This window comes from Branchiostoma lanceolatum, chromosome 13 (assembly GCF_035083965.1).
Source record: "Branchiostoma lanceolatum isolate klBraLanc5 chromosome 13, klBraLanc5.hap2, whole genome shotgun sequence".
NCBI classification, from domain to species: domain Eukaryota; kingdom Metazoa; phylum Chordata; class Leptocardii; order Amphioxiformes; family Branchiostomatidae; genus Branchiostoma; species Branchiostoma lanceolatum.
In genome coordinates this window covers 6906532-6917393 of record NC_089734.1, presented here as the reverse complement: position 1 = coordinate 6917393, position 10862 = coordinate 6906532, and the positions used below count along the sequence as shown (strand labels likewise).

Genomic DNA, 10862 nt, shown 5'->3' with positions numbered 1-10862 from the left:
TGCGAGCCTAACAGTGTATAGTGATTGACAGGAATTCCACCAGAATTTCTGTTATGTGTCCGCGCAAAACTAAACTCTGTGGACACCATAACTCTAGGAGCTCCAAGCAGATATAGAAAGGCACCATAACTCGATGAGCTCCGAGCAGATACAGAAAGGCATTTTTAACGAAAGGATACAGAACTTGGCTACCACGTGGGTTTCTCTTGTAAGGAGGTAGGGAAGAGGTATGATGGAATTCATAATCCACATTTCATCATTCATGATTCAAAACTTTTATTTACTATGTGTATATTAACTATTCTAGAAATGCCAAATTAACAGAAATGCGGCACGATAATATCTAAAATTAGTTATTCTTTGTTCCTATATATTTCTCCGGCATGGACTTAATGGTTTTAGTAGTGATTGTCTATTCCGTTTCATATCAATGAAGTGCACTCAGTTGTTCAACATTGTAACGTGACCCAAATTTGATTCAAAACATGCTTAATCAAACAATTAAATGGGGTAGGGAATTTCCCGAGCAGCCTTCGAAACCCCTGCTTCTCCTAATGGGTCAGTGAAGTCAATACTTGTCTCGAGAATTGAGCCGCCTTTCTTCATAAATCGATGGCAACATCAGGCTCTTATACGAATTGATTTAAAAAAAACACAATCATTTAGTACGCTTTTTCTTGCTCGGTCAGATTACTAATAATCTAAACTTAAAAGAAAACTTCGGAAACTCCGGCCCCTTTTTAATGGTCTACCCATGAATGTATGATTATATCAAACTGGATATCATCATGAAGGATAATGAATAAGCTTTCTGATTTATAATACAATGCATTTGTAAGAGAATTTACGGACTCATTATCGACTGAAATTAACATTTTCTGTTAAGTGTATTTGCTAAGGAAATTCTATTTCCAAAGTCCACACATCCTGATGGACAAAGTGAAGCAAAAAATCTCTGGTGTATCTCCTTTTCCCTTAGAATGGTATAGGTTTGCGGTCATAGAAGAACTGTCCCTGTGGCTCCTTAGTGTTGGGTGGGAGGAGAGCCAGGAACAATGCTGTGTCTGCACCTGGGGAGGGGGCAGATACATAGAGACAGTTAGGCAATTGACAGGTCAAATTTACAATGGAAATCTCAAGCTATAAATTATCAACATTGACAATAAGTGCTAACTCAAAAACGTTAAGATCGCCACATCTATTGCATGAATACTAGAGCTAAACATGCTAAGAGGATCTGTATATGCAAAAGTTCCTACCATCAGCAGCGGTCTTTGTGGGCTTCTCCCAACCTCCCATGTCACTCTTGCACCAACCTGGACACATCTACAAACAGACAGAGAGATTGAGAACAACGTTTGAAGTCGAAATAAAACAAGTAGGTGGCAAGTACCATAAAATTAAACAAAACAAGTACAGTGCGTCTGTAAAGACTGCAGCATAGGGTAAATGAAATAATCTGTATTGTATTTTCAATTATATGTCGAGGGCCCTTACAAAAACAAAACACCAAAAAAAACAGAGGCACATTGTTGTCCTTACACAGTTGACCAGGATGTCCTCTCTTGAGTCCTTCTCCATCTCCCGAGCCTGGATAAACGTCAAAACAGTCACTCCGATCTTAGACATGCCGTACGCAGAGTCAGAGAAACCATGCTTCTTGTTCGTTCCCTCCTTTGCTGTCCTGTCCAGGAATACAGTATTGAAAAAGGATTTATTTTGTCCCACCAAGGAGATCCCCACAAAATATTGTACGCAGTTTATGTCGCTGTCGTTTTCAGTCGGCTTAGACAACTGCTAGTACCATCTTATCGGACGGGGGGTCTGTGAATACATTCAAAACTTTTCCTCTCAATGCTTTGGACCTATCATAAAGTGTATGAGGGTTAAAGTCCCCCGAAAGTCTTGCAAACTTTGACCCATACTCACTCGATGAACTTATTCAACAGCTTCACAAGTTCTTCCTCCTGGATGCTCCTGTCCCTGAAGCGGGCCTGACGATCAGGACTGCATTTCTTCAGAGACATGTTACTGCCTTGGCTGGACACGTTCACTACCCTATAGAACAGGAGTCGACGTGGAATTGTGTGTGGTGGCAGCTTACGATCTGAACGGTCGATGCATGAACTAAACCCCACGTACTTACACTGCGTGCTGTTTTCGTGCAAGTAAATCAAACGGTTGTTCTACATCCAATGTTGTTTCCCCCTTTCTCGGCTTTGACTTTCTTCCTGCTGTCTTTCCCTATAACCAATAGTGCAAAACGACAGCCTTGGCAGGCTGAAGGTTGATCTGGATTTGTAGGTCATTTGCATCTTGAATGACAGTTATGAGATATGACAGTCCTGCTCACCTTCCATGGGGTTTGATGATTGGCAACAGAGCTTTGCTGGCAGCCAGGGTTCCGAAGAAGTTGATGCCCGCGGAGTTTTCTGCTTGGATCCCAAATGGGGTCGTATCTGTACCCTACACGTGAAACAAAACGGTATCATCGATTTAGGATTGTGCCCTCAGGCGGAATCCGCCGGAATTGCACCAGTAAGAACGCCTGTCCGCTCACCAGCTTCCAAAAGTAAAAGAAGAAAATTCTTTAACGTACCTTGTAAGCGAATCCTGCATTGTTAACCAGCACATCCAGGCCCCCGTGCTTGTCCTGTAGATGCTGCTTCAGTGCCTGAATACTCTGCTCATTTGTGATGTCCAGCTGGTGGAAGCTGGGGTTCAGGCCCTCAGACTTCAGCTTCTGGACAGCCTCCTGCCCAAGTTTCTCATTTCTAGCTGTGTTGGAACAAGTGATTTTGAAAAAAAAGGCTGGCATTGTAAAGTAACAAAGGTGAAGATGCGATGATGCAATTAAGAAGGCTGAGTCTATTGGCAGGATATTCAAGTCAATGATATTTTCCTTACAATATTGACAGCAATAATTTTATTAGGAACCAATAATAGCATACCTTACAGCCTTCGAAAAGTTGTGAATAACACCTCCGATCATTTACCAATTAGCACTTAGAAGAATTTTATGGCACTTTTGCAAAAATCATGCAAAGTAGGAATTCATTTCCATTATTGGTATCTGTCAATGTTCCGTCTACCATGAACTACATCTGCCACCAAACAATTAAGGCCATAGCATGTCCAGGTCAAAATTTCTTTAAAAACGTTAAGTTCTGCTGCAGTACCAATGTCGCATACCGGGGGGGCCCAAAATCGACCTTGACCTTTGTCTTTCCAACACCTACCCACATACCAAATATCACCGTTATCCATCGAGAGATTCTTGACTTATGCTAAAAAATTAGGAAACACAAACACGCACACAGACACACAAACACACACGAACACACACGAACACACACACAGATAGACACACCCAAAACAATAGCTCTACTTTACAACTAGCCAATGCAGCAACGCCCTGTATTGCATTTCAAATCAGCTGATAGAAATGATATAGATCATAGACGAGATACTAGTATTGAAGAAAATAACTTTTTGCTCTGAGTTAATGAATAACCAATGCGATGCTTATTTACCTGTAAGATAAACAATCCCGTCGAATTGCTTGCACAGTCCTCGCACGATCTCAAGCCCGATCCCCTTGTTGGACCCGGTCACCTGGTAATGCGGAAGTGATAATCACTGCATTAGCGGTAGCTTTGCAACCATTTTTACCAGACAAAGAAGGCTCAAACTTCAGACAAAGGTACCACAGTTAGATAATACAATGTATATATATTCACATATTCAATCAATCTACAGAGAACCACTCTACTTGTTCCTCTGATAAAAGGGGGGTTGTCTAGCCTGTATTTACACAAGCTCTCGGCTGGAGGTTACTGACCCCCACCCCAAGGGTCTAGGGGGGTGGCGGTCACAGGACCGGCTGGCCACTAGGAGCGCGCTTTGTCAGGCTAGGGGTTTGTCAATCCAAATAGTTGTGGACATGGTTGTATGTTGGCCTGAGTGTGTATTGGCATATTGTGGTAGTTACAGGCCGTTCATGTCAGTTCGCTGGTATAGGCTTTAACGTTGACGTGCGGACACACCCCTCAGACAACTCGTTACCTGCTGGATTTGTTTCAACAACTAGACGCACTGTCGTGATAGCTGCCGAGCTGTGAATGCTTGCCAAGGTCTGATCGCTGTTCACTCGTACGGCCACCATACCTCGACAAGACTTCAGAACCCGGCTGCTATTAGCAAATTAACCATAGTTGTTGAATAAAACACGCCCGCTGGGGTCTTATGTTAGATCTGCAACGTAGGCTGGCATTTTGGCTACTGGGCAAATTATTTTGGTGACAACATATACTGCGAGACAAATCACACTCACCACAGCTACACGACTCATCTTGACTCTTGCTTCACAGGTACGTATTAAAGTGGCGTAGATGCTTCGGTAGTTCACCTTAGTGTCGACTGTGTCTGGTTGTATAAGCTCGCTGCTTAAGTAGAACAAATACTTTTGTCCGGCGTTAGGTAACGTTATTCATTTTGCGCATTGACCGGAACGTTATACGTTTTTCGCAAGTCATGGTGGTGTTGCCTGTTTGTTTTTTCGGGGTCACAATTTTGGCTAAGCTTCAGGAGCGAGCCTACTAGTACTAGTGTATATTATTCGTTCGATTGCCAAGAATTCCACAGGAATTTCTGTAATGTGTCCGTGGACACCATAACTCGAGGAGCTCCAAGCATCTAAAGAAAGGCATTTTTAACGAAAGGATACAGAACTTGCTTATCGTTTGGGTTTGTAAGAAGGGAGGGAAGAGGTATGATGGAATTCATAATCCTTATTTCACAATTCATATTTTATCATTCAAAATTTATTTGCTATCTACTATTTGTATGATCCATTCTAGAAATGACAAAATTAACAGAAATGTAAACTGACTCATTATTCGTATCTATGTATTCATTCCACATGGACTCCGAGGGTTTAGTAGTGATTGTTTATTTTGTTTCATATCAATAAAGTCCGCCTAGTTCTGAAATGTTGTAACGCAAATGTCGCAACCGTTGAATTACGTGGCCCATATCTAATAAAAAAACATGCTTAAACAGCACAATCATTCATTACGTTCGACTGAATGTTATGTTACCAATAACTTAGCACAAGACTTCGGCACTTTTTTGCGAGCTACTCCAATAAGCGTTCCATGAATGTACCATTGTATCAAACGGAATATCGTTGTTAAGAAAAGTAAATGAGCTTTCCAACGATGTACTACAATGTAATTGATGAAGTATTTACGGCATGATAGACTAAAACCAAATTTCCGAACTTTTTATGTAAGTTTACCTACTGAAAAATAAGTTACTTCAAGCAATAGAAAGCATAGTGACAAGATTCATGTAGTGTTAACTACAACACGTCATTTAGTGCAATTCCCACCCCTCAGAACTCTATGGGTTTGCGGTTGTAGAAAAACTGTCCCTGTGACTCCTTGGGTTTGATGAAGGCCAGGAAAATTGCTGTGTCCGCACCTGGGAGCAAAAGGGAAAAATTCGTACTGAGAATTGTCATCAGTTCGACTTTGAATTCAGACACTACTGTAATGATGAAGACTGCAACTGCCTGTATAGGGACCTAATATATAAGTTGGGAAATGTAGGCTATTGGCGTACACTCCCATTCCACTATCTCGACGACCTCCCTACGACCACACTGCGACCAAAAATTGAGTGCTCAATGAATTTCATAGATAAACATACGAATCTTTTGTACGCTTTGTGTGTTTTGTTGTCTTTTCAGTCAAACATTTACGTTACTTGATGATATTCCATGTATGAAGTCAAATGTTACACAACTCCAATTCAGGTCGCGGTGAAGTCGCAACGCTATCGCCGTCTATTGGAATGGGGGCCTTAACAACATTTTACGACGTTACAAGTTAGTACTTGGACCATCCATACCTTCAGCAGCAGTCCTTGGTGCTTTGTCACCCGCCATGTCGGTCTTACACCAACCAGGACAAAGCTGAAACAACAAAATCAAAAATTATAAGAGCCACATAGCAGGTGCAACATGAGTACACAACTCACCTCAAAACAAAACTTAAATGTATTGTGACCAGAATACTAATAAGGGATGGATGAATAAAAGAAAGAAAGAAAGAAAGAAAGAAAGAAAGAAAGAAAGAAAGAAAGAAAGAAAGAAAGAAAGAAAGAAAGAAAGAAAGAAAGAAAGAAAGAAAGAAAGAAAGAAAGAAAGAAAGAAAGAAAGAAAGGTAAAAAAATAGGCAAAATACTTGTTTATCATTGGACCGAAAGGGAACTTATTTACAGCACTGTTAGAGAAAACGGTTGACGATATACTGCATCTCACTCTGTATTAGTTACAAGACAGCACAATGTTGTCCTTACACAGTTGACCAGGATGTCCTCTCTTGAGTCCTTCTCCATCTCCCGAGCCTGGATAAACGTCAGAACAGTCACTCCGATCTTAGACATGCCGTATGCAGAGTCAGAGAAACCATTCTCCTTGTGCTTTCCTGCCTTAGCCGTCCTGTAAAGGAATACAGTATTCAGCAAGAATTCGGAGACCTCATACCTCCGTGAAATATTTAGAGCTCCTGTAAATGCCTTCTTTCATCCTGTCTCATTGATTAGGCAAATAAATGCTGCAAATAGATCTATTGAAAATTATGATCTTCTATACAAGAACTATATGTATCGCTTGTATGAAAGTTCTTTCCGTGGTCAGATCTCCATGTTACATTTCATCATAAATTATTCATATGACTTCCACAGAAATCAAGGCCGCAGCATTTCCATGGCCAGATATACGAAAACCAGAAGTTCTACTGAAGTACCGAGGTAGGCAACCAGGAGGCCCAAATCGACTTTGATCGTCAAGTCCACAAGACCTACCCACATACTAGTATCAAATTAGATATCATCGCAATCGCTCAAGATGTTCCTGAGATACTGTGCCCGAACAGCACGCATGCACACGCACGAACGGGCCCAGAACTATAACTCCATTTTCATGGAGGTGACAAAGATTAAGGGTTATTTTGATAAATAAAGAACATTTTGTACTCCTTTGCGTCGCCGACTGCGATCATGCATAGGCAAAAGAGTTCACAATTAGGCTCTGACAACAAGAATTATCTTTTCTGTCGGAATAATGTTTCGACTTTCTCCTCAATACCTTTGACCTGTCAAATAATGAGTAATTAGGGTACAAGTCTACTGATTCTCCCATGCAAAGTTTTCATACATACTCACTCAATGAACTTATTCAACAACGTCACAAGCTCTTCCTCCTGGATGCTCCTGTCCCTGAAGCGGGCCTGTAGTTCGGCACTGCATTTCTTCATAGCCATCTGACTGACTTGGCTGGACACATTCACTACCCTGGAAGATAGAAGTGAAGTAAGATCCGTCAGTACAGCTGTACATGGTTATTTGTTATTATATGAATGGGCATTGATGCAATGTAACATTCTCAGAATAAGTGTTGTGTTCGCGACAGTAAATCCTAGTTGTTTGTCTACATTAAAATCCGTTTTCGTTTTTCTCTTAACGTTAAATGTACAATCATGCAGTTCATCTGAATCTTGTATAGCAATTTTCGTGATAGTAAATAGCTCCGCCGACCTTCCGTGAGGCCGGATGATTGGCAGCAGAGCTTTGCTGAGAGCCATGGTTCCGAGGAAGTTGATGCCCACGGAGTCTACTGCTTGGGTCCCAAATGGTGTCGTATCTGCACCCTACACGTAAACAAAAAGATACCATTGATTTAGGATTGTGCCATCAGGCGGAATCCGCCGGAATTGCACCTGTAAGAACACCTGTCCGCTCACCAACTTCCAGAAGTAAAAAGTATTTCTGCATATCAATTCCAGAACGTACCTTATAAGCGAATCCCGCATTGTTAACCAGCACATCCAGGCCCCCATGCTTGTCCTGTAGATGCTGCTTCAGTGCCTGCATACTCTGCTCATTTGTGATGTCCAGCTGGTGGAAGCTGGCGTTCAGGCCCTCAGACTTCAGCTTTTGGACAGCCTCCTGTCCGAGTTTCTCATTTCTTGCTGTGTTGGACAGGAAGCACAATTTACCACCAAATACGTTTGTAAATATTTTTCATCTAATCCATAAATTGAAGAATAAAATGTTGATTTTATCTATACCTCTGGAGTACAATATTGTAGCAATGGGCTTGTATTGCATATGGCTTTGTCTGATAGAAATGATAAAGATCATACTTGAGAACTCATTTTTGCGTTTCTCCAGCGGTATACATGTAACCAAGGTGATTCTTACCTGTAAGATAAACAATACCGTCGAATTGTTTGCACAGTCCTCGCACGATCTCCAGCCCGATTCCCTTGTTAGACCCGGTCACCTGGTGATAGGGAAGTGATAATCACTGAATTAGCGCTCGACATCCCCGGTTTTACCAGACAACTCTAACTTCAGACAAAGGTCCCACAGTTAGATAATGCAACGCATGTCTCACACTTTAATCCATAGAGAACTAATCTAACATGAATTGACAAAATTTCCCAAAGGGACGACTCGCGCAGTGAGCTTTGGGAGTTCTTAAGATGACTCAGCTACTTGCCTTTGGGTCAAAGGTCACGACTGTTAAATGTAACTAGTCACTGTAACTTTTTTTGGTCATTTTCCAACAAGAACATGGAAGGAAACTTCATATTTGAGTGCCATAAGCTTCCAAATGCATGACGTAAAATCAAGATTGTCACTTCGTTGGAGGAGTTCGCAACAAGTTATGTCAATCGAAAATGCCTGAGTGTGCGCCTTGTGGTAAGATATATTCAGACGTAAACCCTACAGAGTTTGGTGAAAATATCCGGGACCAAATGCTAAATTTCATATCTGACTGTTTGGTGATCTGTGTCAAAGAAAGCCATGTTTGAAGGATATCAATACCGAGTTTATCAGTGAAAGGTGAGCCTGTGTTGCCATGTGCTTTGTGTCCCGCCGACTGACCTTGAACCCAATACCCTGGGCTTGAATAAGCTACCTCTAAAAGAAGTAGCGTTTAGAGCGTAACGTTAGCAATATTGCATCTCATCAAGCCCTTGATCTGATACTGATAGACAAAATGGAGCTACAAAAAAAACGTATCCTGTTAACGTTGTCATACTGCACACTTAGGCATTATTTGAAACAAGTCGCTAAGTTAGCTCGTTGTAGCCCCCGATGGAAGTGTTTTTTTTTTCAACAACTCCAGATCCCAACGCGCAGTTTCCTCCTAGTTGCCGAGTTCTGAATGCTTGCCTATCTATAGGTCTGAGCACTGTCCACTCGTAGTGGATCTCGGTCAGAAATCAGAACCCGGTAACGAGCAGAAAACGGCGTGTAGTTGTTGAACAAAATAAATCCACGTCAGCTCCAACTGTGGTTAGAATGTTAGCTACAGAGCTAATTCCTAAGATGAAAACATATAACGTCACTGCGACATAAATCACACTCACCACAGCTACACGACTCATCTTGATGCTTGCTTCACAGGCCGGAATTGACGTAGATGCTTCGGTGGGCCACCTTAGTGTCGACTGTGAATGGTTGTATGAGTTCGCTGCTTAAGTAGAGCAAACACCTATGCCCGGCGTTAGGTAACGCAATCCATTGTGCGCAGTCGTGTCCATTTGTCATGTAAACAGCACACAAGCACGTGAATGAATTTTTTTGGCAAGTCATGGTGACATTGCCTGGTGGCATTGCCTGGTGGCGTACATGCTCCGGCGGGTCACGTTAAGCCCCTCTCTCACTGGACCGCGGCACGCTGGCGGCGTCGCTACGTCTTAAACTGGATTTGTGTTACCCATGGCTTTATAATGGGAATATCATTCGAAACGTACAAGTATGGCCAAAAATACAAGAAAACACACAAAGCTTAAAAAGATTAGTTCTTTGTCGATGAAATTCGTTGAGTGCTTTGTCAATTCGATCGGCCGTAGCGACGCCGCCAACGTACCGCGGGTCCAGTGAGAGGGGCGCTTTAGTGTCGACTGTGAATGGTTGTATGATCGAGCTCGCTGCTTAAGTAGAGCGAACCGTGACCTTCGTCGCCTTTGACCTGTGTCGGATGAGGTTACACATTGTGCGCATGAAAGGTGTCCCAGCGTTTTAGCGCCATATCAAATATCATCTCAATCCATCCAGAGGCCCTTAAGATATTGCGCCGAATACGGACACAAACGGACAAAAGGATAGCACCCCCATAAAGTTTACGTGCAGCTCCTGACCGCACGGTCCCAGCTCCTGACCGCACGGTCCCAGCTCCTGACCGCACGGTCCCAGCTCCTGACCACACGGTCCCAGCTCCTGACCACACGGTCCCAGCTCCTGACCGCACGGTCCCAGCTCCTGACCACACGGTCCCAGCTCCTGACCGCACGGTCCCAGATCCTGAACGCACGGTACAGCTCCTAATCACAATACAGCAAAATCGTCTCAAAAAAGGCCGAAAAAAGTGTAAGAAATTACCCGTTTTGAGACAATTGCAGCGAGTTATGCAAACTCTTAAAGCGCAGTCTATGGTTAACATGTTCGCCCGTCCTCTGACGGAGTATGACGGCCCGAGACCCGCTACTTTTTGAGATAACCCCGTACCTCCCGTCGTGCTACTATACTGAGTAGAGAGGATACATACATACATACATACATACATACATACAAGCTAGGCGGGGAGTGATCAGACCGCTAAAATGTCAACAACGCGACGTTAAATCTTTGATACAGATAGCATTCTTACCCGTCCTCACGAACTTTGTTCATGACCCAGTACTTCTCCTTCGGTCAATTAAAGGCCTGCGACACTGCAGTAGATACTACTATGTTAAAACATGTCTACACTTGTAAATTTCGACGGCATGGTCGTATTGCGA

The 10862-nt window shown here is 42.7% G+C and overlaps 2 protein-coding genes across 2 annotated transcripts; both read right to left on the bottom strand.

Moving 5' to 3' along the window:
• Positions 1 to 259: 259 nt before the first annotated feature.
• LOC136446777 (carbonyl reductase [NADPH] 1-like) lies at positions 260 to 4534 on the bottom strand. The gene is made up of 8 exons (XM_066445338.1): positions 4334 to 4534; positions 3534 to 3615; positions 2600 to 2778; positions 2354 to 2466; positions 1930 to 2058; positions 1543 to 1684; positions 1260 to 1326; positions 260 to 1070 (listed from the first exon to the last, which is right to left on the bottom strand). Exons 1-8 carry the CDS (start codon positions 4349 to 4351, stop codon positions 976 to 978), a joined length of 825 nt encoding a protein of 274 aa, XP_066301435.1. The 5' UTR covers positions 4352 to 4534; the 3' UTR covers positions 260 to 975.
• A 401-nt stretch (positions 4535 to 4935) lies between these two features.
• Positions 4936 to 9679, bottom strand: LOC136446778 (carbonyl reductase [NADPH] 1-like). Its single transcript, XM_066445339.1, has 8 exons — positions 9447 to 9679; positions 8269 to 8350; positions 7858 to 8036; positions 7603 to 7715; positions 7231 to 7359; positions 6364 to 6505; positions 5914 to 5977; positions 4936 to 5484 (listed from the first exon to the last, which is right to left on the bottom strand). The coding sequence occupies exons 1-8, from the start codon at positions 9462 to 9464 to the stop codon at positions 5396 to 5398; spliced, it is 816 nt and encodes a 271-aa protein (XP_066301436.1). The 5' UTR covers positions 9465 to 9679; the 3' UTR covers positions 4936 to 5395.
• Positions 9680 to 10862: the final 1183 nt, after the last annotated feature.

Bases quoted from the DNA above. Each gene is read 5' to 3' on its own strand.
- LOC136446777 (XM_066445338.1), bottom strand. The intron at 2,467-2,599 runs GTACGTTAAAGA...TTTCACGTGTAG, and splicing joins ATGCAGGATTCGCTTACAAG to GGTACAGATACGACCCCATT. The intron at 1,327-1,542 runs GTAAGGACAACA...GTCTGTTTGTAG, and splicing joins AGGACATCCTGGTCAACTGT to ATGTGTCCAGGTTGGTGCAA.
- LOC136446778 (XM_066445339.1), bottom strand. The intron at 7,716-7,857 runs GTACGTTCTGGA...GTTTACGTGTAG, and splicing joins ATGCGGGATTCGCTTATAAG to GGTGCAGATACGACACCATT. The intron at 7,360-7,602 runs GTCGGCGGAGCT...TCTATCTTCCAG, and splicing joins ATCATCCGGCCTCACGGAAG to GGTAGTGAATGTGTCCAGCC.